General features: G+C 53.3%; 1 protein-coding gene across 2 annotated transcripts in view; it reads right to left on the bottom strand.

Annotated features, from left to right (window-relative positions):
* Positions 1-216: 216 nt before the first annotated feature.
* LOC122363347 (peroxidase-like) overlaps positions 217-25,936 on the bottom strand; it is a 37,134-nt gene continuing 11,414 nt past the window's right edge. The window contains exons 2-17 of one of the 2 annotated variants that reach the window (XM_043332516.1): positions 19,394-19,590; positions 10,811-10,937; positions 8,771-8,908; positions 8,368-8,462; positions 7,696-7,851; positions 7,289-7,451; positions 6,985-7,121; positions 6,695-6,835; positions 5,020-5,190; positions 4,690-4,872; positions 4,188-4,340; positions 3,748-3,919; positions 3,305-3,419; positions 2,905-3,071; positions 2,434-2,658; positions 217-2,204 (exon numbers count right to left, since the gene is read on the bottom strand). In XM_043332516.1, the coding sequence (XP_043188451.1) occupies positions 1,979-2,204; positions 2,434-2,658; positions 2,905-3,071; positions 3,305-3,419; positions 3,748-3,919; positions 4,188-4,340; positions 4,690-4,872; positions 5,020-5,190; positions 6,695-6,835; positions 6,985-7,121; positions 7,289-7,451; positions 7,696-7,851; positions 8,368-8,462; positions 8,771-8,886 (2,220 nt within the window). In that variant the 5' untranslated portion in view covers positions 8,887-8,908; positions 10,811-10,937; positions 19,394-19,590 and the 3' untranslated portion in view covers positions 217-1,978. Of the gene's footprint in view, positions 2,205-2,433; positions 2,659-2,904; positions 3,072-3,304; positions 3,420-3,747; positions 3,920-4,187; positions 4,341-4,689; positions 4,873-5,019; positions 5,191-6,694; positions 6,836-6,984; positions 7,122-7,288; positions 7,452-7,695; positions 7,852-8,367; positions 8,463-8,770; positions 8,909-10,810; positions 10,938-12,998; positions 13,181-19,393; positions 19,591-25,936 lie in introns of those variants that run through there. The other variant, XM_043332515.1, reaches the window with a different exon arrangement.

Genomic DNA, 25,936 nt, shown 5'->3' with positions numbered 1-25,936 from the left:
GTCAGGGTCTACCCAAGTGTCCGTATGTCTGCCAGGAAAAGTCGGTAACGTCTGTTTGTCCAACGTCCGTCTGCACGTCTGCCAAGTACTTGCGATCATCCAGACCTCCAGTCGTCTGCACAGATCCCGTCAGTCCCGTCCACACTGTCCAGTCGTTGATCCGTCGGTGAACTGTCAGTCCAGCTGGTTCAGTCAGTCCCGCAAGATAGTCACAGACGGTGTCAGAAGTCCATTGTATGTCCATTGTCCACATAGGCACACAGGTCATACACAGTCAGTCTGTGGTCTGCAGTATGGAGTCACAGGTTGTCGGTCGTACAAGTCAGTATTGCAGTCACACAAGTACAATTGTCCGGTCAGTCTATTGTCATTCAACAGCACTAATTAGTTTACTGACAATCAAACGTAGTTCACAAGCGGATTTCTAGGAAACACCTTAGTCAAAGTCACGTCCGGCAGTAGGCTCGTCAAGGACACAAGTCGAGATTGCTCCGTCAAATATCGGATTACCAAGTCCGTTAAGCACATTGGTCATGTCTGGTTCGTCTGTCCGATCAACGCAATCGATAGCAAAATTGTCAGCGTCCAATGTCCAAACATGGCTTTATCGGTCACAAAGGGAAGCTCGAATCGTAGCCATACTGCCATGCTGTTTTAAGCTAAAAATGTGACTATTCCCGGTCACAAAATATAGTCTTTGATAAAGGACTCATCGGGTAATGGTATGCCTAATCCTTGCAAAGAATTTTTCATGTGCTCCTTGCACAACTTATTTGCATGCAACAATTAAACTACAGGAAGAAAAAGGGCATGCTGGTACAACTTTCCAAAAGCGTTAGGAACCCTCTTAAATTAATCGATATGTTCAACTATAATTCGAATTGGTAACGGGTCATTTGAGGCTTATCACATTATGACCTTGTCTTTTGTTAAGCCGAAACATTCGGCGAATATTTACAAACATTGAAATCATGCCACTGGACAACCAATACTTCCAGCTTGGTGCCTGATTTCTGCGGCAAGTAGGTAACATCACGGTCCTTTAGCGGGGTTTGGGTGTGAAAGCTCAGGTTTTCGTCTCCAAGAGGAGCTCGGTAACATCGACTGGAGGGTTTGTCGTTCACACATGACTGATCAGACGCCCCAGTTAGCTCGTGGTACGGTGGGTTCGTTACCAAAGGCTCGTGTGCACCAGTCTCACAGGATAGGTACGTCTCATCACGATATGTCACCAAATTGTCACATCATGTCACGAAGTTGTCACGCCACGCACCACACGTCACAGTACAGATTTGGGTGGGAGCGTAATTGTAGCGTCCAAGTCACGTATTGGCGAGATCATGTATCGATATGGTCACGGATCAAGGTGAACCTGCCTTGAAGACTCTTTTCACGAAAACGTCTCACAACTCAACTTATTGCAAAAATAGGGCGTCGCAGCGGGGTTGCCGTGGTCCGGTACGTTAACTGTTTAGGGTTCACTGATAAATAATAGATTCCGAACCTATGCTCGGGTTCACTTACTGAATACTGACTCTTGATCAGTAAAACTCAACAAAATATGTAACAAAACAAAATAACAACTTACACATATAACAACAAAAAGACAGCCGTAGTCAGTAAATCTACGAATGGAAAGCCAGTCGGGGGCTGACTATAAAACGCCCGTGTGGGGCAGTCGTGTGTCCGGTCAGTTCAGTGGCTGTGTCACCGGAGCTACTCCCCAGGGCCTCTACTGTCGCAGATGGTGCGGCCGGACGTGCAGCGGTCACTGTCAGTCCCCTCCCGTCCCTTCCCGTGTGGAGCGGTCGGGAGTTCAGTAACTGTCCCCTCCCGTCCCTCCCCGATCGGTGCTGTCGTCAGTCGGGTCGGATCAGTACCACTGTCAGTGCCACTGTCGGCTGTCAGTCCCCGGCAGACTGTACCGGACAGGCTGCCAGTGCCGGGCTGACCGGGCTGACCGGGCCGAGCCGCGCCCTCAGGCGGCCGGCGGTGTGGCGCCCGCCGCCCGGCGCCGGCGCACCGGCCGGCGCGCCAGCAGGTCACCCAGGTCGAGCAGGTCGTACAGCGGCCGTCCCGTGTAGGCGATGGAGGCCGGCAGCGGCGCCGGCAGCTCCTCCAGGTAGTTCTCGGCCGGCTCCTGGGCGGCCTCCAGCTCGTCTTCCAGCAGGTACTGGGGCGACGGCCGCCGGTTGCTGAGCGAGCTGCGGGCCGGCACCGACCGAGTGTCAGCGAGACAGCAGAGAGAGGGCGGTGGCAGTGGCGTTGGGAGGACGGCAAATGGGATTTGGATTAACAACAGAGCACGAAAGGCCAGCTGAGGTGTTTCTGTCGTTTCTACAGTCTGACCGGTTGAACCCTGTCCCGAGTACAGATGTGACCCATGTGACCCTCAGCTGAGCCCTCCACCTCGTGGCCCGTCGCCCGTCTCACCTGTGTATCTCTGCGAGCTCCGCAATCTGCTGCTGGCCCAGCGCCGTGATGTTGAGGCGCACGCGGTTCTTGGGGGTGAACTGGAAGGCCTCGGCCGGTCGGGAGAGGGCCGGCTCGGCCGGTGGCGGCGGAGGGGACGGGGACGGCCGCGGCGGCGGCTCCTGGTTCTCGGCCCACGGTCTCAGGCTCACCCGGCGGATCAGCTGACACGACACCGGGCGGTTCCTGCGGCGGCGAGGGGATGGGTAAGATCGAAGAATCCAAATCACCCAAACAAGCAAATATAAATCCATTAACTTTTGTTTGTTGAAATTATTGAAAGAAATATTGAAGAAAAAAAACGAATCGTCTTTCAGTCATTAAAAAAAAAAATCGAGCAAAGCAATCATTCTTTTATCATCTTTGACATGGCGTTACCCGGGGCCCGCTCACCACCACCCAAACCCCCGCCATTCGCGCGCTTCTCCTCACCTCTCGCTGACGAACCCGGTCCGCATGACCAGCGGCCGCACCACGTCGATGTCGTCCAGGTTGTCGCACAGCACGCGCGCCAGCGTCGTCTTCCGCAGCTGGTGCAGCTGGGAGGGTGTGAAGGACGACTTCATGCCGCCGTTCTCGAACCAGAACCGGTCGCCCACCTGGAGGGGGAGGGGAGAAGACGGAGTTTGTCAGGTCTGATGGTTGGAACTTGGAACAATGCTTGGAGACACGGTAATGGAGTTTTTCCGTCGTTGTTGAGTTATGGCTTGACATTTGAGGGCGGATGATCCCTTAATGATTTTGTTGTATTTGTTCATTGATGCGGCCGAATAGCGATAAATCTAGCATTCATCTATCGTATTCAATTATTAATACGGTTAATTGACGGTACCTTGAGGTTGAGGAACTGCTGACCGATGATGCAGGAGAATGTGGGCCCCACGAGGCCGCCCTTGACGGGCCGCTCGGCCAGGCCTCCGGCGAACAGGTCGATGTCATCCAGATGTCTGCCGAGAGATGTCCCGGGTCAGACGGCTGCCGGCAGCCCAGTCGGACGGCCGCGAATAGCTCTCCGTCCGGCCGCCAAAGGTCAGACGTCGGTCGAATGTGGGCGGAAAGCTCAGCCGGCGGGGATGCCGACGTTCGAACTTCAGTCGAATGTGAAATTGAATTCTCGCATGGCGATCGGTCAAATATCCGGGTTTTCGCTCAGCCCACGTCAAACTCTGGTGCTGTTTTGAATTGCTTACATACTGGAGTTGGCAGATGAACGGATAGTTTGGAATCCCGATGAACTGAACTGAATAAAACCGGCAGCCCGGCGAGTGGACTCACTTGTAGGCCACACGGAGCCTGCCGACGCTGTCGTCGTCCATGACTTTGAGCAGCTGGGCCCAGTTGGTGAAGCGGCGCAGGCCGCACTCGCGTCTCCAGGTGTTGTACGGCGGGAGTCCGTGGTCCCGCCCCCGCTGGATGTTAATCGATGCCAGGTCCATGCCGAACGGCTCTGTGGGAGTCAAATGAGAAACAAACGATCACCAAACGGCCGCGCGGAACCATTTAGGAACCAGGAAGCGTCGTTAAGACAGTGAGGACGGAGCCGGGACGGCTCAAAACCTGTCTATCGCCCTATTTTGGCATCACTCACAGATCCAATGTCTTCTCATTGAGCATGAAACAAGTAATACAAGCACCGTGAGTCTCAGGAAGTGTTAGGCACTCGGCACTCGCGGAGATACATGCCCGTGCGTCTGAGTTTGCGGTGCGACACTCACGGTTGGTCTGGAAGAGTCGGTTGGTGAGCTCGCGGCTTATGAAGACGTCGCGCCGCTGCGCCGGCTGGTAGAGCAGCCCGAACATCAGTCGGTCCACGCTGCCGATGTTGTGCAGCTGAGCAGGATTCATCAGCTCCTTGTGCAGCGAGATGTCTGCAGGGGATGAGCTACAGTCAGCCAAAGACAGCGTGGGCTCAGTTCGTACAGTTTCATTGGAGGATAACTTAAAATGTGGAATTGTGTGATGTATTGTGAAGAGCCATTGGCAGCGGAGCTCATCGGAAAGCAGTCTCTGTCGTTTAGAGCTTGGATGTTTGATTATGATGGCATTGCGATGAAGTCATGCATATTGCGTCTATCGCATGCAATACCTGCATCATTTTTACCGCACACTGCATATGTGCAGTGAGCGAGCTGTTGTGTGGCAACAGGCAGCCGAGGAGGAGCCAAATTGTCTCAGCGACACTAAGCCGCCACCAGCGCGATTCGCTCGCTCACCCACCGAGGTTCATGTGGTTGCCGAACTTGTCGCAGCGGCTGAGTTTGGAGTTGACCAGCGAGTGGCCGAACCGGAACGCGGCCGCCCCGAACGAGTTGGCGATGCTCGGGTTCACCGAGCTGTTGTAGCCGTAAAAGTAGCCGTACTTTTGCAGCGTCACGTCGAATATCTTGATGACTGAGCGGCCTGAACGGAGACACAAAGGCGTCAGTTAACTACCGATAGAAGAAATCCGCAGAAAACTAGAACATTTGTGTAATGTGAATTATTTACTTTTACTTACTCATCGTCATTGATAGCGTCAAATAATCCAAAATGAGTTAGTTCGCTCACCGAGGACGACGGGCAGCCACTCGTTGTAGGTGATGACCTGCATCATAGCACCAACCACCTTCCTGGACTCGTGGAAGAGCCGGTCGTCGCCCCAGCCGGGGTTGAAGCGCGCCAGCTCGCGCGCCACCCGGTTGTGCTCGCGCAGCCACAGCGTGTGCATTGACGTCAGACCTGCAGCGGAAGTGCGTCGTCAGAGCGAGCGCAGAGCGGTCGCCGAGCGGCGGTCAGCGCGTGTGTTGCGACACGCAGCCGGTCGCGGTGCGACGCACAACGACCGGCCCGTGGCGGCGCACGTGCTGCGCGGTCGGTCGCTCGGGGACAGTTTCACTGGGATAGTGTGCAGACCGGCCCTGGGGGTCGGTCGGTCGGTCGAGTCGCTGCATGGTATCAGTCCCAATCGCTGTACGATTTAGATTTGGGTGGAGGACGCGTGTGCTAGTCGAAAGTACGGTCTCCGAAAAGGTGTCGATGGCTTGCGAATTACGGTTGATCTCGGATACTCTATCAGATCTTAACGGGGACAGTCCTAACGGCGCGGTGGCTGGCTGAGTCTGCCGGTTCTTCACAACCGAGCCACTGCCGTTAGCTGGATTCTATTGCCAATCGTTAGGTAGCACTGCACCTTTTTACGGTGAGGAGCGACCGAGCCAAGCCCAATCAGAGACCAGTGCCGCCCATCTACCGTGAAACCCGACCCGATGACCATGACGTCACGCAGGGGCGGATCCAGAAAATCTCCAAGGGAGGGGCCATTAGAAACCAGGAGCCCCCCCCCCCATAGTCCCACCTGTTGGAGGCCCCATCTTCCCACTTGGTGGCCCCCCCCAAAAAAAAACTGCGTCTATTGAGCTTATCTAGCTGTTCAGGCAACATCTCAACATCTGTGCAGGCTTGGAGGCCCTCTGTGCAGGTTAGGAGGCCCTGTAAAAGTGGTCATCTCTGTGAGTATAAGAGACCTCCAAGTTATGAAAAGCCTTACCAATCTTCTAACAAAGAAGTCTTCTCAGCTAGTCTTCTAAGAAATAACTAAGTGGGTAGGTTAAAAAAAAACTCATCGGATTTCGGCCACTTTATTTTCAGGAGGCCCCCTTTTCAGCTTTTTAACTTTTTAACTTTTTATTTTATTTTTGAAAAAAATCGGCCAAGGGGGGGGGCCATGGCCCCCATGGCCCCCCCCCCTTGTATCCGCGCCTGACGTCACGTGACGTGACGGCTGTGTGACGGCCGCGGCAGATAAGCGTCACCCGGCCGGACGGCGTCATCTGCGCGGTGACGGACGTCACGGTGGCCGATGGCGGACCTAGCGGACTGTCAGACCGACCCGCTAGTCAGGAGAAACGCTCGGGATGCTGCGTCGTTACAGCGGTCCGCGCAGATGCCCGGCAGAGGCCAGTTTCGCACGGTCATTTGCTGTCGCCGCCCGTGGGAGAGTTTGGTTTGGACAATTATAAATGACCGGCGATGTGTGTTTTACAGATGTTCTCAAAGCGCGACGCTAAACGGTAAATTCTAGCAGAGCTGACTGATGAGATTTTGACTTATCACGGAGGCCGGAGCTACCCACTAGCAAATGTATATAGCGACCTGCCCGGCTAACTGCCCTGACTGGTCGACTGACCCGGTGCGACTCTGAAGACTTCCCGACTGGCCCGACCTCTCTGACCGTCGGACTGACCTGGCTGCTCGTTGACGCGGTCGTCGCCGGCCGTGAAGCAGTAGAGGTTGTCGTTGGTCATCCTGCACTCGGAGTGCACATCGGCGCCGCCCGGCGGCAGCAGCGGCTTCCGGTAACGCAGATGGGTGTAGCGCAGCATACCTGTTGGGTGACAATGGTTCTGGAGTTAGTATCTCACCGCTGTCGACGAGGACATATGAGCGATTCTTTGGTAAAAGTGTAGCGCACCCAAGTTCAGTCGGTACAGTGACTGTCGTCCCGTCGGCTGGACGTGCCGGCGCGAAGCTCACCTCCGTTGAAGAGCCGCAGCTGGGTCATCTCCTCGTCAGAGGAGCCGTACACGTTGCTGGCGTCCAGATACGAGGTGATCTGGTTGATCTGGTCCCGGGGACCGAGGGTGCAGTCGGGCCGAGGGGCCGGCGACGACCTGGCACAGAAGGTTACAGCGTTAGCTCCACAGACCCCAAAGTTTGGGGTGGTTGTGCAGCAATTATTTTACTTAAAGATTGTACAAGAGGCACTAGAGAGAGCAAGCAAATGTAAACATTATTTCGGGCTACAAAGTGAGCGGGCGAGGAGCGTCTAAGTACCTACCTGACGAACTCCATGCAGGTCTGGTTGAAGCGCGAGTAGAACGGGTCGTAGGTGGGGATGTTGATGGGCATGCAGTCCGGGTGGCGTTCGTCCACGGGCAGCTCTCGGCCATCCAGGCAGCAGCGCGGCACAGAGCCGTTGAAACCGCGCGCCTGCGCAGAGGCTATCGAAAGGGGGCGGGGACATCCGGTCAGAGGAGGCTATAGACCGTGGTGGGAGCTGTAGGTAGAAATGACCCTACGAGCAACGCTAGCAAAGTAATTTGTTCAAAACAAATTGTATAAAGGTGCATTGAAACAAATAACAAATTAGCAGTATCTTATTTAAGCGTGAGAGTGTGACACGAGAGGCCGCTCGGGGGTGGGATCAGCAGAGGAGCCGAGTTGCGGGCGCGCGGAGATACTCACAGGTGAGGTCGTGGTCCAGAAACTGCCCCCACTGCATCACCATCATGGTGATGCGCGTGGAGGTGAGGTTCACATCGCGGTGCACCGTCAGACTGACGTCCCTGGCCGACGGCAGTGGAGTGCCGCCGTTCACCGATCGGCGCGCCGTCTGCACTCCTGTGGGCAGCCACCGCGCCGCTGACGTCAGAACACCGCGCGCCACTGACGTCACCGCGCGCCGCGCGCAGGGCCTTCACCGCCAATCGCGCGGAAAGTGGCGTTATGAGCATCATCAGGCCCACTGATTGGAGCTCCAGTCGCGTAATAGGAAACCGCCCGTCTGGCCCGATCGGAATGTAATGGGAATATTGCGCTCCAGTGAGCACATTCTCACAGATAACCAAATTAAAAGCAGAAACAAAGTGCACTCAATGCGCGTGGCGCCGAGCGCCAGGCTGAGGTAGGCGCCTAATTGCCAGGATACGGTGTCACGTAATGCTCCGTCTACCAGTAATTGCCGAGGCTCTTTTATTACAATATTCATATAATTTTTCAGAGACAGTTTTTCAGTTTTACTTTCTTTAAACGAAATGAAATATAGATTTTAACGTCACCAAAAATATGTTTGAAACACCACTGCATTTATGTGCTGGGATGAAGGCGTTTGTAGCTCCGCCTACAAACCCGTCTTACCATCGTTGTATCTGGGTGGCAGGAAGCGGGCGAACGGTGTCATGGCGGCTCCGAGATACCTGCTGTTGGCATTGTTACAGCTGCCGTCCGCCGTCCTGAAGAGGTATGGGGCGAAATGTCAGATGTGAATACCGAGAACACATCCGGGACGTTTATTGGATTACGAATCCCTCCGTCATGTGAGGAATAAATCAACCGAAATAAAAGGTAATGAAATGCCGTGATATTTTGAGCTAATATATCCGGCTCGGTATGAAGTTACATAATTGTCAGCTTTCATGGTCTCTTCTAAATGCCACCGGACGTCTATATGGTAAATCCTTGACCCGGAGTGACTGATCTTTAGGTATATGACTGCCGAGACTGTATAGGGACTGCTGGGAGCCTGACCGGATATACTGACCTGAAGTAGACAGAGAGCGGCGGACAGGGCTCGGTCTGGTCGGGCTCGGGCGACTTGGTCGGACAGCCGTCGTAGAGGTCCGTGCCGCGCACAGAGACCTCCTGCAGCTGGACCATGTGTTGGCGGGCCAGCTGGTACCTGAGGGTGCCGGCACAGCTGTCAGGGACACCGCAGGACCGTGGTTATACAGCGGCATCGAGGGCACGTCACGGGAGCTGTGCTTGCATTGGGTTTGGGGTTTTGGAAGGCTCAAGCAAGGATATTGAATTGTCCTAGAGCCCATCAGGTAGTGCACGTAGCTGTAACGGACCGTGAAATGCAAATTTAGCGTCGTCCCTCGCGTAGCGGTGGTTCGGAGGCTGCTCCGCCGGCGGTCCCGTTATAAGGTGAGGCTCTGCGAGGGCCGGTACCGGTGTCTAAATGCAGTCCGCTTTACGGCTCTGTGGTTACATCTCCGCCTGACCGTATGGAGGCTGGCAGGGAGACGAGAGAGGAGAGAGAGAGAGAGAGAGAGAGAGAGAGAGAGAGAGAGAGAGAGAGAGAGGGGAGGGAGGGAGAGAGAGAGAGGACCGTCACGGACGACTTGTCACCGCCGCAGATGTCCCTCTGAGACCGATATGTGCCGTGTGACGTTGCGGTACCCAAGTTAGGTATGACTGAACCGTTCTCCGTTACACAAATCATTACGGGTGGTACAAAATCCACTAACTGGCTTTGCTTTAGCTTCCCCACGATTTCAATGTTTAGGCAAAAACGGAAATCGGCTGCCCGAGCTGCTTTTTCCTGCAATCTTCGCGACTTTCATGAACTCAGGACAGCTCTCTATTTGTTCAGCCGGTTCAGGCTGTTCGAAAGCGCGTCCCGACAACTTCTTAACGCGCGCTTTCCAGCTTTTCCACCCCACCAAGCCGCATTCCTGTGCCACCGATGAGCACGGATGTTTTGTTTAATCCCTTCGCTCAACATTATCTCTTTGTTATCTACCCCACGTCAGCCTGTGAGTCAGGTTTTCACGTCACCCCGACCAGCGTTGCTGGTGGAGCGGTTGCAGCCTACCCTCTCTCCCTCCCTCCTCCTTGCTACGTCACGTGACCGGTTGTGGGTCAGCGACGAGCCGGGTCAGCAGCCTCGCGGGGAGCTTCCATGGAACCGGCTCGGCGCGCGGGCTGACCCACTTGGCGGTGAGCGGCCCCGCCGCGCCGGGCCGGGTCAGCCGGACTGACGAGTGGCTCACAACGGGCTCACCGGCACGGATTGCAGCCCTAAGTGTGCCGACCGGACCGGCTGATCGAACGGAGACGGAACTGGTAGCTGCAGCGACTCACGAATGGTACAAGGGATTGAAGGACGAAGTAAGCCGTCCAGTCCGATGGCTAAGTTGTCATTATTATTGGTACGATGACGACTGACAAGGCAGATATTTACGCAATTGTGTTTTCACAAGTATGAACAGCTTCGGACATTAGTTTGCCTTGGGACGTTTTTTATGACCCGTAGCGCGCATTTAAACGGCATTACACCCAAACGGACGGTCTCGTTACATGAGAGAGGACAATGGCTTGCGGATAAGAGCGCCAGATCGGCTTACGAAAGGATCCCGATGAGAGTGATACCGTTCGCGGCGTTTCCAAGGAGATTCACGACGAATAAAGTAAACTTTATATATCGCTCATTCGCGGCAGTTCCCCCACCAAATCCACCGAATTTCAGCAGAGTGAGTATGCGCAGGATTTCTCGAAGCTGTTTAGCAAAGAAACGTTAAATACCTACTAAATGGCTACAGTCAGGGGCTAATCAAGCTGCGGTAAGTGATTAGATTGGGAGCGAAATATGGTAATGGAGCTAGGACTCCGCCCACATTTGACATTTAGATCAGGAACAGTTACCAGCTTATGTCGGTTCTCATGACCAACCCGATGTGCATTTTTTGTTATCATTAATTAGATTTAAACACATCCCCAGCTCCCAGCTCTAACTCCATCGAGGCACTCTATGATCATGCAGACCCTCCCGACTCACGGCTCATGAGTAGCGACTGACCTTTTCGATATGAGGCGGCTGGCGTGCAGACTGGCGTAGCCATACTTGGCGAGGTGCTTGGCGCGGGGCCGCTGTCGGTTGAAGGCGGCCAGGTACGAGCCGGGCTCGTCCGGAGACAGGGACAGACCTGCCGAGGAAGTCGGTCGTCACTCGGGAGTCAGAGTCACCGTCACAGCGCGCCGGTCGGAGTCCGTCCCGTCGGCTGGCGGAGTCGCGTCTGCCGCCGGCCCGGACGGACCGACGGACCGGCCCACCGCTGGCCCACTTCACATGGACGGCCAGTGCGGTCGGTCGGCCGGCGAGCCGACCTGGATAGGAGCCGCGGCCGGGGCCGGTGAACCGGGACCGTCAGCCGCCCACTGACCCGGAACGCAGCGCCCGAGAGCGGGCCGACCGACCGCCGCGCCGGCTCCCGGAACACCCGCCGCTCATGGCGCAGTTCGCAAAGACTTAACACGCGCGCATACTATGCACTGTTATAAAACAACGGCTTTGCTCAGCGAACTTGAGCACAATACGAGCCGTGCTTCGTGAACGAGTTCCATACATGTGTCAGAAAGAACTATAACATCCACGTGAGTAAGCGTAACATTATAAATTTAATTTTAAGTGTTTATCTTATTTAGGTCTTTATTTACTTATATCATTGCTTATGTCTTGCTCAATGGCACGTTCTCTGTTACAGACGGAAACAGTTTGATATCAGCATTCACTTGGTAATTTGGCAATCGCAGTAAGCGTGGTGGATGGGCACGCGGGTCGCCCAGGTCTGTCCTGTTACTGAACCCTCTCCATTTCTGCGCTCGGGACTCTGGTGTCCCGGAGCCGCTCCTGTTGTCGGCTGCCCTGTCTGGTGCTCGTTTTTGTCCACGGGGCGTGACCCGCCGTGTCGGCTGGGCCACCGAACTGGGCCACCGTAGAAGTAGGTGAGGAGGCGACCGTTAACGGTCCTACCGCCAAGGCACGATCGTGAAGAACAAGACGGAACGATAGTCATCGCGACAACCGTGACGCAGCCGGGCGTCAAGGAGGGAGGAGGGGACTCATGATTCTCCGCTGCACACTGAGGCAGCGACCTGGAACGGTGAAATTCATACACCAGCCGCGGCGTCCAATTATGAGCAGCGGAGACGCTCCGTGGCGCGCCCGTCACGCCGGGCCGTCACGCGCTCGTGTCGCGTGCGGCACACATGTGACCGGCGCGTGACGGGACGCTCTCTTGCCGGCGACTGAGACGCTCTCTTGTCCTCAGCGACAGAGCGCTGAGGACGTCACGTGCAGTGCCTCGTGCCGGAGTTCCGGCGCCGGTCGATCGTTAGTCAGCTCTCGTTGGAAAGAGACGGGCTCGGCCGCGATTATGAGCAACCATCCCCCGGGAAAATGTTGGCGGAAGGCGTTACCAGCCGCTCGTTGCCAGCTTATTTAGCTATTTTTGTACGGCCTCCACCAGTAGACAAAACATGGCTTAAAGTCCCGTTCTTATGCCCTATGACCTAACGAAACACTATTTCCACAAAGTTGCGCTACCGTTGCGCTCGTCAAATGATGTTTTACGCAACGCATTTACCGTCGAGAATGCATCCAACCACGGTGTCTTTAACTCAATGACGTGGGAAGGATGCCAACAGGGACACCGAACTGTATAGTTTATCACCGAACACTAAGCAGTTGTGCCTATTTGGAGGCAAACCGCTGTAAAATTGCGCCGGATGTGGTACGGGTCGACGGAAACCGCAGTATTAGTTCTCATATACCGACGGCCTCGGAGCGGCCGGCCGGAGCTGAACGGAGCTCGGCGAGTCCGGCCGGACGGTAAGACGAGCAACGCTTTGGAGTTCTGGGGCCCGGCACTACTGTCGTGTTACACGATCGGTTTTGCAGTTACAAACAAGGTGCAATATGTAATACGCTCATTTGCAATATGTTGACAGCCTGCTGTTCGTTGGTGGAGAAGATAAGTCAATCAAAGTTAATCGGTCTATCATTATGCATATTGACTGTCATGGAGAATAGTTTATACGTAATTTCACCCCTATTCAAATTGTTATGACAACAATTCAATACCACTTAAGGTAAGTTTCTCCCGTTTACATCTAATGAGCATAAGAATAAATGAGTGCTGTTGTGGTGCTCGAGAACAGAAGTCACCGGCCGCCGTTATACACAAATATTCACGTATTGTACTCACCATTGCCGTCATGATTCTATCAGCGATGACACCAGTCACCGACTCAGCTTCAATACTGATACTGCTGTCCTGAGCGTGTGTGTCTACTGGAGGCGTCACCACTACTGACTGAGGGAGCGGCGGGTCGGCTGGCAGCTGCCGCGCGCGACGCCCACCCTCCACCACTGCTGAGGAGAAACTGCCACCACCACCGCCGCCGCCGCCGCCGCCGCCGCCGCCGCCAACGGCAGACGACCGGTGAGCGGCCGTCACGTGATCGTCGTCACAGCGCCACCAAAGCACCACGTGACACTATAGCGGACGCACTGACCCCAATCGTACCGATTTCTCGCCGGGGCTGTTTGGCGGACTCGGTAAAAGAACTGGCTCGTGGCTGACCGTCCGGGCGACTCCCGACCGGTGACGTCCGGTTATCGGCGGCGACTCAATCCGCATTCCAGGACGATGCACATCAACATGGCTAATAATACTTAATGTAAGTATAAAGGTGTATGTGTATGTATAGGTGACATATACCTATCTTTTTTGTTGTTGCATCGATGAACGTCAACCCACACCAAAGTTGAAACCGGTTACCTATATCTAAAATGTTTGCTTTAGCGATGATTAACGGTTAATAGGTTCGACTTTGGAGCAATATAATAGATAAATAAAGTATAAACTGATTGACTGATGTAAGAAATGCAAAATTCCAGCCTTTAAACTCACTTTTGATTATTAAGGCGCTAAATGCCATACGAGGGTAGGTACGGTTGTTTTTAGGATAACATCTGCCTAAGAACTCCGTTTATTAAATTTGTTGACTAACTCAGCTCAAAACATTAGTACCTAAGCATATACGATCTCAACCCTATGCGGCGTAAGATTACGGGCGCTAATAGATTCTACATACTGGTCAAAGACGAGAAGGAAGGCTCCTACAGGCACTTCCACGTTATATTTTCAATATACCCCGATTCGCGCACTTAATGAGCAAAAAACTAATAGCTTCCACCGACCACCCAACGTAAGCATTAGGACGCGGGTGGAGCACCTTCGACTGGGAAATTCCATATATCCGTACTCCGATACCTCTCAGTTCCACAGCAAATGAGCACAGCCAAAGATAATCTGAGTCGGCGGCCCACCAGGGTGCCACAAGAAGTTCGTAAAATCCACCGTTAACGCTGGTGCTTTTTCTCTGTAAGCAAAAAAAAAACGTTGATGTGCATGTATGTCCGATAAGTTGTCCCTAATTAAGCGGCAGTCAAAAAGGCAGCTTGCTGTGGCAGGCACATTAAAAAGGGCATCTCGGTGTAGTTTCCACAACAAATTTGGAGCGTCTATAGATCTATTACCTATGGAACTTGCGTTTGGCACATCTCTCGAATTAATCCTGTCCTTCCATTATGCTATTACACTTGTGTCTTTTACATTGTCATACCCACCGGTTATCAATTTTGGGATACTTGTCTATCAGGATATAAACTAGAATATTCACTGTGACTGTTCGGAATACGGATCTATCAAAGCCCAATGTTATTATGAGATTACTTTGCAAGTCAAGTTGTTTTTCTACCTCACTTCCCCGTACGCTTTGCTCTTTTCTTTGGATATTGATATGCACTTCAAGGAAATGCGTGTGGCTATGATGACTCATTATGTAACCAAAGAACCATAATTAATAGCATTGTCCCCAGTGTTTTGATTGCTGTTACCCTAATCCCACTACACTGGTGTTGTAGTGGAGTAAAGTACCTGGCTTCGTTAACAATAACGATGCGATTATATACAACATGATCCCCTTTTCTCATGATTGGGGGTGGAGTCAGGTATCTACCTAAATGTATTGCGATCTGTAGCTACATCCCGCGCTAAATGCGCGTTTGTTATTTGGTAGAGCAATAATCAGTGATCACGTATTATCCGGGTAGCCTGAAAATGCTAGAAAATACAGAACTAGGAATACCATGTGTGATAGATGTGCTTCTTGCACATCTATCACACCAAGTCAATACTATCATGTGATAAGAATAAGCTTTGCTACCGTATCTCTCTCCCTTGTGCTGGCCGGTCAGCCTGCCCAGACCACGCCGGCGCGGTCAGTAGCCGTTCCGGAATAACCCACAAAAGGGAGCGGGGTGGCCCGCGGGCGCCGCTGTCGGCAGCCACGCTCACCAGCCCGTCCGTCTGTCCGTCTGTCTGTCTGTCTGCCGCAGTCTGTCTGTTTGTCTGTCTGTCGCGCTGTGGCGGCGGGCTGTGGCCGCGCCTCTCTCCACGCCTAAGCCCCCGACACTTCGAGCTGCGGCCAGCCGAGCCCGACTAGAGAGCGCGCGGTGCGGTGCGTGCGACCATACACCCAGCTGACGCGCCGGGTGCATCCCGTCACCAGACGGCACGCTTTCTTCCTGCGGCTGTCATTGGTGCAATGAGACGGCAACATACATCTCAATGTGGCCGGTGGTGGAGGGTGGAGAGACGGGCGTTCGTCTGTGTATAACTCATTGAACGGTGAGCACATCGGATGTGTGTAAACGCCGGGATGTTTACATTTTACAACGCAAGGTACTGCGGGGCTGGTTTCATCCATGACAGGAAATGATTTAAGTGGTAGAACGCATCACTGCATCACACTCACCACTAGTTCAGTCGGAAGGAATTACACTCAATTCATTTATACCTATTTATACCTTTTTTATTTGCAAGTACGGATGGATACTTTCATAAAAAAATGTTGATATTTAGTATGCTTTTTTTTGCTCTCGCTAGCAATATTATTACCAGTATAGCGCCTTTTGGGGCGACTAACGGAGCGAGCGAAGGGGTGAGTCTTGCACGTGCGAAATTTCGAGGGGGTACCTCCAACTGACTTGTGCAGGGCACCCTACTGACTGGTCTCTAGCGATGTGCCAAATTTGGGCACAATCGGCCCAGCCGTTCTCGAGATCTGGAAGCGGCACCCTGCACGTGCGCACGTGCAAAATGGGTCCCAACTGACTTGTGCACGGCACCCTAGTAACCGGTCCCTAACTGTGTACCAAATTTGAGCGCAATCGGTCGAGCCGTTCTCGAGATCTGGAAACGACCCCTGCACGTGCGCACGTGCAGCGGCACCCAACTCTGGCACATGGATATGCAGTGCCTAGTGGGTGCCTACCTACATGCCAACTTTCAGCGCAATCGGCCAAGTAGTTACCGAAATATTGCAACAATTACAAAAGTGACACCTCTTCGTTTTGCACGTGGCACGTGCATAAGGGGTCACCCACATGCATCGGGAATAGTCCAATACTTGGTAGAAGGAATGAAGCTACCCTACAAAAATTACCGCATGTATATCGGTCAAGTGGTTGCTGAGATATAAGCCTCGCAAAAGCGTCCGCACGGCCGGCCGGCCGGCCGGCCGCTCATACTCAGAAATTTCCGTTATTCTACGTAAGACTCCGCTCGCTTCGCTCGCTCCGTAACTACACTTACCACTTCATGTTCTCTTACCACTTCATATGCAATGAGTTTGTTTTGCCATTAGGTAAAGGCATGATGCATGCACCAATCAGCCTGCTGAAGTGCAGTCGTCCATCATATTGGAGCCTCTGTTACCATCGAGAATATCCGGCGGTGGCGACGGTAGCCATGGCGGTGACGAAAGAGGAGAAACTCGGAGCGCGCGCCGCCGTACGTCGACCTCACCCCCCCCCCCCCCCCTATCACTGTCCTGAAGGACCCCCGGCCGGCCGGCCCGTCACCTTGGCCTGGAGGACCAGCACCCTACCACGGCAGTCTCGTAGGACCGGCACCCTGATCGTGTCCATCTTAGACCAGCAACGGTCCTGAAGGATAGACCATCGTCACTGATCTGAAAGACTGTTGTTTGCAAGACTCTGTCCCAGAGCACCGTCGGTTCCTCTATCGCACTCGATGACCAATCGGGCCGCGAGCCGTCATCTGGTGCCCGCCATGGGCTCCGCGCCGCCGCCGGCGATGACCAGGCATCACAATCAGAGGGAAGAGAAAACGGGCCTCTCCCGCCGGCTCTGACCGGCCGTCGTCCAACGCCCGTCGATATGCGCACGAGTGCCATGTTGCGCAAGTGGCGATGTTTTCTCTTCTGACGACGGCTGGCCGGCCGGGAGAGATCCAGAGTCGGACTCGGAAGCGCAGCCAGCCGTGGAGAAGGGCTGTCGTGACGGCGGTGCGGGCTGACTGAATGGTAATCAGAGAAATTTTACTGAGCGCGGGCCAGTCATGGCCCAAAGAACCGCGATATTTTAGAAATGGAACTGAATAACATTAATGATACGGGTTTTCCAGGCTTCTATTCCCATTCTAAGACCGGTCATTTGATGCCCGTTTATAGTTACTTGTGAGTTAAAAGTGCAGACCACATTCCGTTTCGTTCCACTCATTGATTCCTAAATGCCGTCCATTGCTCGAGCTCGGTTAGCCTTTCATAAAGGCATCATCGAGGTAAATTTTCAGCTCCTCATTAAATCTTCCAAACGGAAGTAGAATATACAGCCGGTAGGTATTGGAACTTTCAAAACCCTCAACATCGAGGTAATCATCTAGGTAAATTTTCAGCTCCTCATTATATCTTCCAAACGGAAGCAGAAAATAAAGCCGGTTGTGCAACTTTTAAAACACTCAACAGCATTCAAAATTAAAGTTTCCATTCATTGAGTTTAAACGGACGACCAACAAATATGTTCTCAATGTAATGTTAGCCGTGAATGGACGGTTTACAAACTGTCAGCGCTCGCTCCTCCTCCCTCCCTTTCCTCGAAGTGCCGGCGCCGCGCTGAGGAGGCCGCCGGACGCCCGCCATCGTGGCCATCACCGCTGCCGCGCCGTAGTTTCACCAGCCGAATAAAACGTGGCGCGGCGGGCCGCGCGCGGCGCCGGCGGCCGGGACCGCTTTCTCCCGGCGCCGGGGTCGGTGGCCGAGCGACGTTTTCTCCAGAAAACGTGTCGCTCTTCCGGAGCGGCGCTCGTCGCCGACAGAGGAGGGAGCGAGGGACCGAGAGAGGGAAGGCGGACCACCGTCGCCGCAGAGCGCCGCTTCGACACGGTGCGGCCGCATGTTACGTCACGGCGAACAGTCGAACAGCGCGACACCCGGGGGAAGTTTTTAGCACCCTCCGGCGGTCTGCGGCGGCGGCGGCGGGGCGACTTTCTACAGCGCGGCGCGATGATGCGGCGCACTTCCGTTCTCCAACCGCGTCCGGGGAGAAGGAGCGCGCTGGTGCAAGGTATCCGGCCCGTCCCGGCCCGCCTGCAGTGGAGCGTCTCCTGCACGAGCTGCCACCAGCCGGGACCGGATCGGTCGGCCCGACTGTGACGAAATGCTGCGGCCGGCGGCGCCAGAGGTCGGTGACCCGACTGGGGGCCGCAGTGCCGCTCCACAGCCGCTCCCACATTCCTCCACACGGAGATTCACTACCGGAGCCCCCGGCACCCCGACAGCGAGGCTGACTGACCTGGCACTGGCTGTGCAATGCGCACCTCTGCAGAGCCTGGGAGGGTGCCAACAGCTCATTTGAATGGAAGATAGCCGTGTCTGCGCGCCCATCCATAAACATATTCAGTGTTACGCAGCAGTCTTTTAGGCAAAATAGGCGTGCCAACTGCACAATGCACATGGGCCAAGATAATACGCCTTTATCTTGTCACATCGTCGCTGCATATATTTCTCCTATCCGGCTTCATGCCTTCATCCAATACCTACTTCAATCTTTAGAGGTGTGACACTTCAACGTCGTCATTAGTAGCCAAAGACAGCACAGCTGCCAGTCCGGTAAATAAAACATAACAATAGTTAACACTTAACACGGACGCCAGGTAATCCTAAACCGATGGCTGACTCTCGTTTCTCCCTCTCCTGTCCTTTTAGTTCAGTGCTAGTATGCCTCCAGTCCCGACCATGCTACTACTTCTCTGGAGTTCTCCACAACACCATTTTCCCAGAACGCAGATATAGTGTAGAGAGCTGGGCTTCTCGCAGCGCCACGACTCCTGACTTTCTTACGCCACTTCAAAGAAGCACCGAAGGGCCTTCGGTGCTTCTTTGAAGTGGCGTAAGAAAGTCAGGAGTCGTTAAAAGCGCCGTTGGACATTTGCGTAACCCTCAATGAGTCTTCTTTGGCTGGGCAGTATCCGTTCCATGGTGACTAAGCCGGACATGAGCAAGTTCCGTTAGCGCTGGTCAAGTCCGGGTCAGGTCACATGAGGCCGGAAAGCCACCGGTACGCTCCGGGTCAGCCGCGAGGCAGGGCGTGACATATCGTGTCAGGTAAGGTCAGGTCTGGGCAGCTGAGTCTATTCAGCTTGTGTTAGAAAGAGTCTTATCAGGTCAGATCAAGTCAGCCCGTGCCAGGTCAGGTCAGATCAGCTCGTGTCAGGTCAGGTGCGCAACTCACCGGTGCGGTAAATGTCGGGCTCCAGCACGTCGTACAGGTACTGGGTGTGGTTCAGTCCGAGCTCGGCCAGCGAGATCAGCGTGCTGAGCTCGCGGGTGCCGGGGGTGCCCCTCTGCCGGCCGGCCAGATCGGCGGCCCCCCACTGGCCGCTGGCCGGCCGCAGCTGCAGCCAGCACGCGCAGGCCACTAGCAGCGCCCTGTAATGGAAAAACACGGGTCAGCGGACGGAAACAAGTGCGTAGAGGACGTGGGATAACAAAGGAGTTATTGTGTAAAACGGCCTCAGACAAAACGATCTCAGTTGACCTACTCACTACGCCGATACCTGAGAAAAGGCAGGTACGTAACTATAACAGGAGCTAGGCTGTGTTTATGTTATTGAGCTAGAATCAGTGTCTCCGTTGCAGCCTTGGAAGTCACGACAGTCAGCTATGTACTCACGTTTCAAGACTAAATGGTAAAGGCAAACTAACCTTCCGGGATCGGACGTTTTTATAACAGCGTTCGATTTCCGCATTCGCTGGCGATTTAATTAGTGACGTAACGGTATTTGATGAAATGATACCAAGGCGATGTGTTGGGAAAAGCTTTGGAAGTTCCTTTCATGGAAATGGGGGGAAAGAGAGAGAGAGAGAGAGAGAGGAGAGAGAGAGAGAGAGAGAGAGAGAGAGAGAGAGAGAGAGAGAGAGAGAGAGAGAGAGAGAGAGAGAGAGAGAGAGAGAGAGAGAGAGAGAGAGAGAGAGAGAGAGAGAGAGAGAGAGAGAGAGAGAGAAGGAAGAGAGGAAAAAGATGAAGAATAGAAAAATTGGAAAAAGTTTAAAAAAAAACGACAAGAATAACATTGAGGAAAGGTTAATTATAAGATAACAACGAATGAAAATGAATGAACCGTATATGTGCTGAGATCAATCAGAAGTGAGCTGACCGGCAACTCTCAACCCTACCGCATCCCTACGCTGAACCACCGATGACATTATGTAAATACAGAGAGGCCCGAGTCCTGGTTCGTGTCCCGGTGCCTCGGCGGCCGTCCCGGAACGTCAGTTGTCGCGGTCACGGGTGAGCGCCCCTGACTGACCTCTAGCTGGCCCGCACCGACCCGAACTCTAGCCGACACGGCCTCTGAGTAACGGTGGACGGGTGGCAGAGCTGGGAGCTGCGGAGGACAGAGCCCGGAGCTCGGAGAGCGAGAGCCCGGAGCTCAGAGAGCGAGCTCTCGAGAAGGTGGAGAAAATGTATTGTGATATCTTGGCCGGCTCCTGGCCACTGCTATATTGTTAAAGTGTTGTGGCGTAGCGTAACGCTCTGACTGGTGGAACGTATTTTTGAACGAAATAAGCGGCCAAATAAATCACATGTAATTGTGTACATCGCCTGAAACTATGTATTTTGTATGCATTATTTGGCGTAGGCATAGTGCTCTGGTCTATTTTTCATTTGTTCCGTAGCTTACAGTTATCCCTCCAAAGATCCTCTCGATACCTGAGTACATACATGTTTACTGAAATGTCCTAGCCAACCAGCTTCCGCGTAACGACACGACATTGCCCAACCAGGCAGCGGCGGTCTCTAAGGTGCTCAGAATACCAGCAAGCCAGCTCCCCCCGACTCAGATTTGTGAACTGATTTCTTCACACTCCTGAGTTCACTCGAAACACACGACTAACAAATCTTCTTACACGGAAGACATGCGCAAGAAGCACCATTCCACGAACCTTAGCGAACGTACGGACCTTTCTATAAGGGCCGGCGGCGCTAGCGATAACGCATATGGTATGCAGGACGGCCACAGGACCGGTCTCCCGACGACAGGATGGGAGACAGGACATCAGCGTCGTCATCTCGCCGCCACCTCGCCGCGAACGTCCCCGCCGCGCCACTCATGACGCACGACGCGTGTTTTATGAGGGAAAGTTTCGCCGGACCGTGCATGTGAGCTGCTCATCAGCATACCGAGCTGGCGCGAGCGGGTGTTTAAGCAGACAACATTGCGTGGCGCGCAGAATCGGCGCCGCTAAAAACGCGCGATGGACTGGCGGTGCGGCGCGATTTGGTCACCTCTCTCTCTCTCTCTGGCGCTGACGGCGTGCCGACGCTGGGGCGGTCGGTATGCGGTCCACGTGCACTGGTGGTGCTCAGACAGTGCCGCAGCGGGCTGACCCGTGCAGTGCGACTCTGCTATCGCCACCGCCGGAGCTGGTTTCCCACGTACACGCTGCCGCCGCCGCCGGTGTGAGTGTGTGTGAGTGTGTGTGTGTGTCGTAACAGTCGCCGGTTCGGGTATAGTTGTCTGAGTCCTCCGGGGGTGGGGAGGGAGGACCGGGCCCCACACAGCGCGCGTCAGCCACTCGAGGAATGCACCGCCGTTCACCGAGCGCTTTGGCCGGAAATGGCCGCAGACGGGTCCTGCTGCACTCTGAACACATTAGGGCGTGGTGGATATGAACGCTTTAAAATAGCTGCAATAAGGACGCTACTCGCGGGATGGGTTAAAATTAGCGCATCATATCGGAAGCCATAATGCGCTCCATTTCTCCAATTCGCTCCAACATAACTTTAAAGCTATGACGCAGTTTGTCTGCAGCTGACCTTTAAAATGTGTCGATTGCGTCACTGTTTGATAATTTCCCTCCCGAGTTCACCGACACACGGAGAGCCGCCGCGATCCATTGTGATATGATAATGGTCCTCCGCTCACCGAACCAGCCGGTGACGTAACCACCGCGGACGCCATGTCGGTCCTGATATGGCCGCCCGGGCTTCCGGCATCTGTCGGTACATTCTCGCGCCACCTCTCCATTTTGAGATCGCATTACGTCCATGATTGGCCCTGATTTACCCAAACTCACGCATGAGGGTCCGCACTTTAAGTGCGAATTAGCTGAATCTGTTTGCTTTATTGCTATTTTTCAAACAAATTGTGGTTCATTATTTCCTGCATCAGAACAGCAGCCCAGCACATCCTCAATGCCGGTGCTCTTAACCCTCGCACGACCAGGCCATTTCTCATAACACGAACGACCAGGGGGGGGGGTTGTTACGACCCCCCCCCCCTGGCGTTTCGAAACGGAAGGTCGTAGAGCTTAGCGGAGAAAACCAACGGATTGCTCTCAACGAGATCTCGCGATTGGTGGTATATTTTTTGGTCCTAGGTCAACATTTGACTTACTTATGACCGGTCAAAGGTCAAATTTTCCGAAAAAAATCAAACTTTTTCAACTTTCCGCGGCGATTGCGGCAAAACGGTGGGAGATATCGACTTGAAACCTTCACTATCGTGTTCCTTGATCAATTCTCTATCGTTTGGTATGTATTTCGTTTCCCTAGCTCTAAAAATGGCGCGTTGGGAGCGCCGGAAGTCGGCAAGGTCACAGTCGGCGGCAGAAATTCGAAAAATCAAAATTTAAATTTTTGAAATCTGATTGTATTTTTGGATTTGGGAGGTCCATTTGCTACCTATAGAAGCTAATATTGCTGCATATTCCCATTGAGGTGACAAGAATTAGCAAAATAGTGGTTCGGGCGCTTTTCAAAAATAGTACCGGACGCTGTTCCTCTTGTGACGTCATAGCTCCGTGACCTGACCTGACCCGGTCAATTTTCTTGCACCACACGATAGCCAATGCTTGCCCCAACATGCATGGGAAGTTTCATCATGATCCATCAATGATCCATCAAAACAATGTGGGTATCACCGGCAGAAAACCTAGGGATTCGGCGCACACGTTTGGTAACTGTCGGCCGGAGGCTGTACCTCTTATGACGTCATAACTCCGTGACCTGACATGACCCGATCAATTTTTTTTCGGCAAAAGATGCGCAAAGGTTGCCCCAGAGGGTATTGAAAATTTCAGCCCGCTACGACAAGCCGTTTAGCGTGCACTTCGAAAAAGCCTCAGGGGAGGGGGGTTGATACAACCCCCCCCCCCCCTAGGCGTTCTAGGGTTAAGTCTTAACCTTCTTTGCTCCTGCAACCGTATTGCTGGAGCCTGTGGACCTGAGTGTGGAGCCATTCATGCAGATTGGTGTTACTGTGTAACGCACAACTGCAGTCACCATGTATTGCGGCTCACTCTACAACTGCAGTGAGTCCGGCTGACGGAGACTGCAGGGACTACACAGAAAGGTAGCCAAGTACTGCGGCACAGCCTATCCTGTGAATCTTGGCCTGGGCCCTGGACTCCTGGACGCTCTTCGCAATGGATCGAAAGTTAGACAATTTCCAGTCAAAATTGCCCCATGATTTCGTTTTGATCATCTAACAAAATCAAAGACATAATTTCTGATTACGGGCATTCTGAAGCATGATTCACGAATAAGTTTATAAATCACTTTGTTCCAATATTCCTACACATTAAAACATCTAAATATTGTTTTGGGGATTATTTCTCTGCAGTTCTTCCAAGCTTGACGTCTACATAGTACATATAGCCTTTGTTTGCTTTACCTACGAATGTCGAGTGAATAATTCGAAACGTCGGAGCGTAGGTATTTGACGGCATGAAAGTTCTCTCTCTCTCTCTCTCTCTCTCTCTCTCTCTCTCTCTCTCTCTCTCTCTCTCTCTCTCTCTCTCTCTCTCTCTCTCTCTCTCTCTCTCTCTCTCTCTCTCTCTCTCTCACACACACACACACACACACATTCCCTCTTTTTCTTAACCGAGTAAAAAGGACCATAAGCAAAAATTATTCCATCGCAACCACGTTCCCTTTGAATTCATCAATAGTCATCTTCCTCACGACTTCCCACCACTCGAATGTACCACCTCACGCTCCGCGTCTCCTTCCGCGTGGCAGCGAAGGCGCAGCATCTGTCGCCAGCTACCCCCCAGACCCCGCGCACGCCGTCGCCGCCAAACAGCCAGTCGTCGATAGCGAAAGTGAAACGGTTTGGCCGCCCGGCCGGAGGGTCTGTCTGGCCGAGCGAGGGAGCCATGTGACCAGAGTCTGTCGTCGGCTCTCTCTCCTCTGACGAGAGTCATCGTCGACTCGGCACCTTCGGCGCGACAGCAGGGATTGGTGGGATTTCCAGACGCGAAACGGGAAAGGCCGGGATAAAGTGCTCAGCTACTGTAGATTTGTCGTGAGCATTTTGGGCGTGGTGACTGTTGAACAAGTTGCCTTGCTTCTTTTAACTGCATACCGAAGCGCCTGTGTGCTGAAGAAAATGATAAACTGCTATTTTTTTCCATAAGCTATTATGAGATAAGACGCCTTTAGATAACATTGCTCAGTTTCCGTGGCATGCCTACCTCGGCTCTTCTTACTATCAATGGATCAGAGCTACACAGCAATACCTATAAAACGCACCTACGTTTGCCGCAAAAAAAGAGAATGTTGTCATCATCTGATCTCACAACTATAAGACTTCGGCATATTTTGCTTGTTTCATTCGTCGTTCATGATTTCATCGGAATGCCTTTCGCCTCTTCTCATTTACCATGATATGAAACAGTATCGTTTGAGAAATATACAACGTGCACGTACATAATCAAAGTGCAAATATGTTCAGTTTATTGTAAACTTATACGAGTATTGCACTACGATAACGACGGCATTTTGCTTCACTGCTTTTATATCAATGTTCCTTTGAGCGATGATTTTTGTTTTAGACCAATTGCAAGTACCTACCTAATAAGGAATGTGCGGCGTACGTATGGGTATATGGGTAAATAACACCCGTAGGTACCTACAGGCTATGCTTATTGCTTATCCATACTTTTCCAGAATATCAGTAGGTATGCATAAAATTGGAGGCACCTGTGCCACACAAGACGAGGTTAGGTACCTACGGGAAATATGTAGAGACCCAAACATCGGGCTCAGGTCTGGCCAACGCGAACGGCAGGCGATGTGCGACACTGCCGCCATCTGGGACCTCTTCAGGTCCAGCTGAGATCCAGAAACTACTGATGGCGCCACCTGGGACAAGGTACCACGAACTAGTGCTTTCGTCATCGGCCGACCGTCGCGCTGGTGGCGCTGGTGAAGCGAAGGGACGAGTCGCTTTCTCGTCCACTCGACGTCTACATAGAATACGCCTTGATACATATTTTTTCCCACGATCATCTTACCAGTGAGACGCCTCTAGGGTTTCAAACGGGCGAGCGAGACAGTAAGACCTGCACGTGTGAAAGTGTTGTGCAAGACCTCCAACTGACCGGCTGGTGACCCTCTTGCCGATCCATAAGTGTACCAAACCCAGCCGCTCTCACCGTTCCGTGCTTCTATCCTCAGGAAACTGAAATCCTTCTCCTCCACGCCGCAACCCCCCTCCGGGCTGGACAGGCAACTTTATCTCATGCGGGCTGCTCCCTTGGAGCGGCACCGCTGCTCCCGAGGGAGCGCACCCCGTAGCCGGGTGCAGTGAGTGCCTTGTGGCTGGGTGGCCTGTCTTCGGACGGGCTCAGCCCCGGCGACTCACTAAGGTGCCTGCCCAGACCAATGTCTCCCCCTATATCCTATCATGCTCCCGGCTCTGAAATGGTCTAATTGGACCGAAAGGGCCTAACCCAACAAAAAAAGCAGCCGCTCTTGCGATGCAAG

This window comes from Amphibalanus amphitrite, unplaced genomic scaffold (genome assembly GCF_019059575.1).
Source record: "Amphibalanus amphitrite isolate SeventyFive unplaced genomic scaffold, NRLGWU_Aamphi_draft 000617F_arrow, whole genome shotgun sequence".
Classification (NCBI taxonomy): Eukaryota; Metazoa; Arthropoda; class Thecostraca; order Balanomorpha; family Balanidae; genus Amphibalanus; species Amphibalanus amphitrite.
The sequence above is the reverse complement of the archived record's forward strand: the minus strand, read 5'-3'. Positions and strand labels throughout refer to the sequence as shown.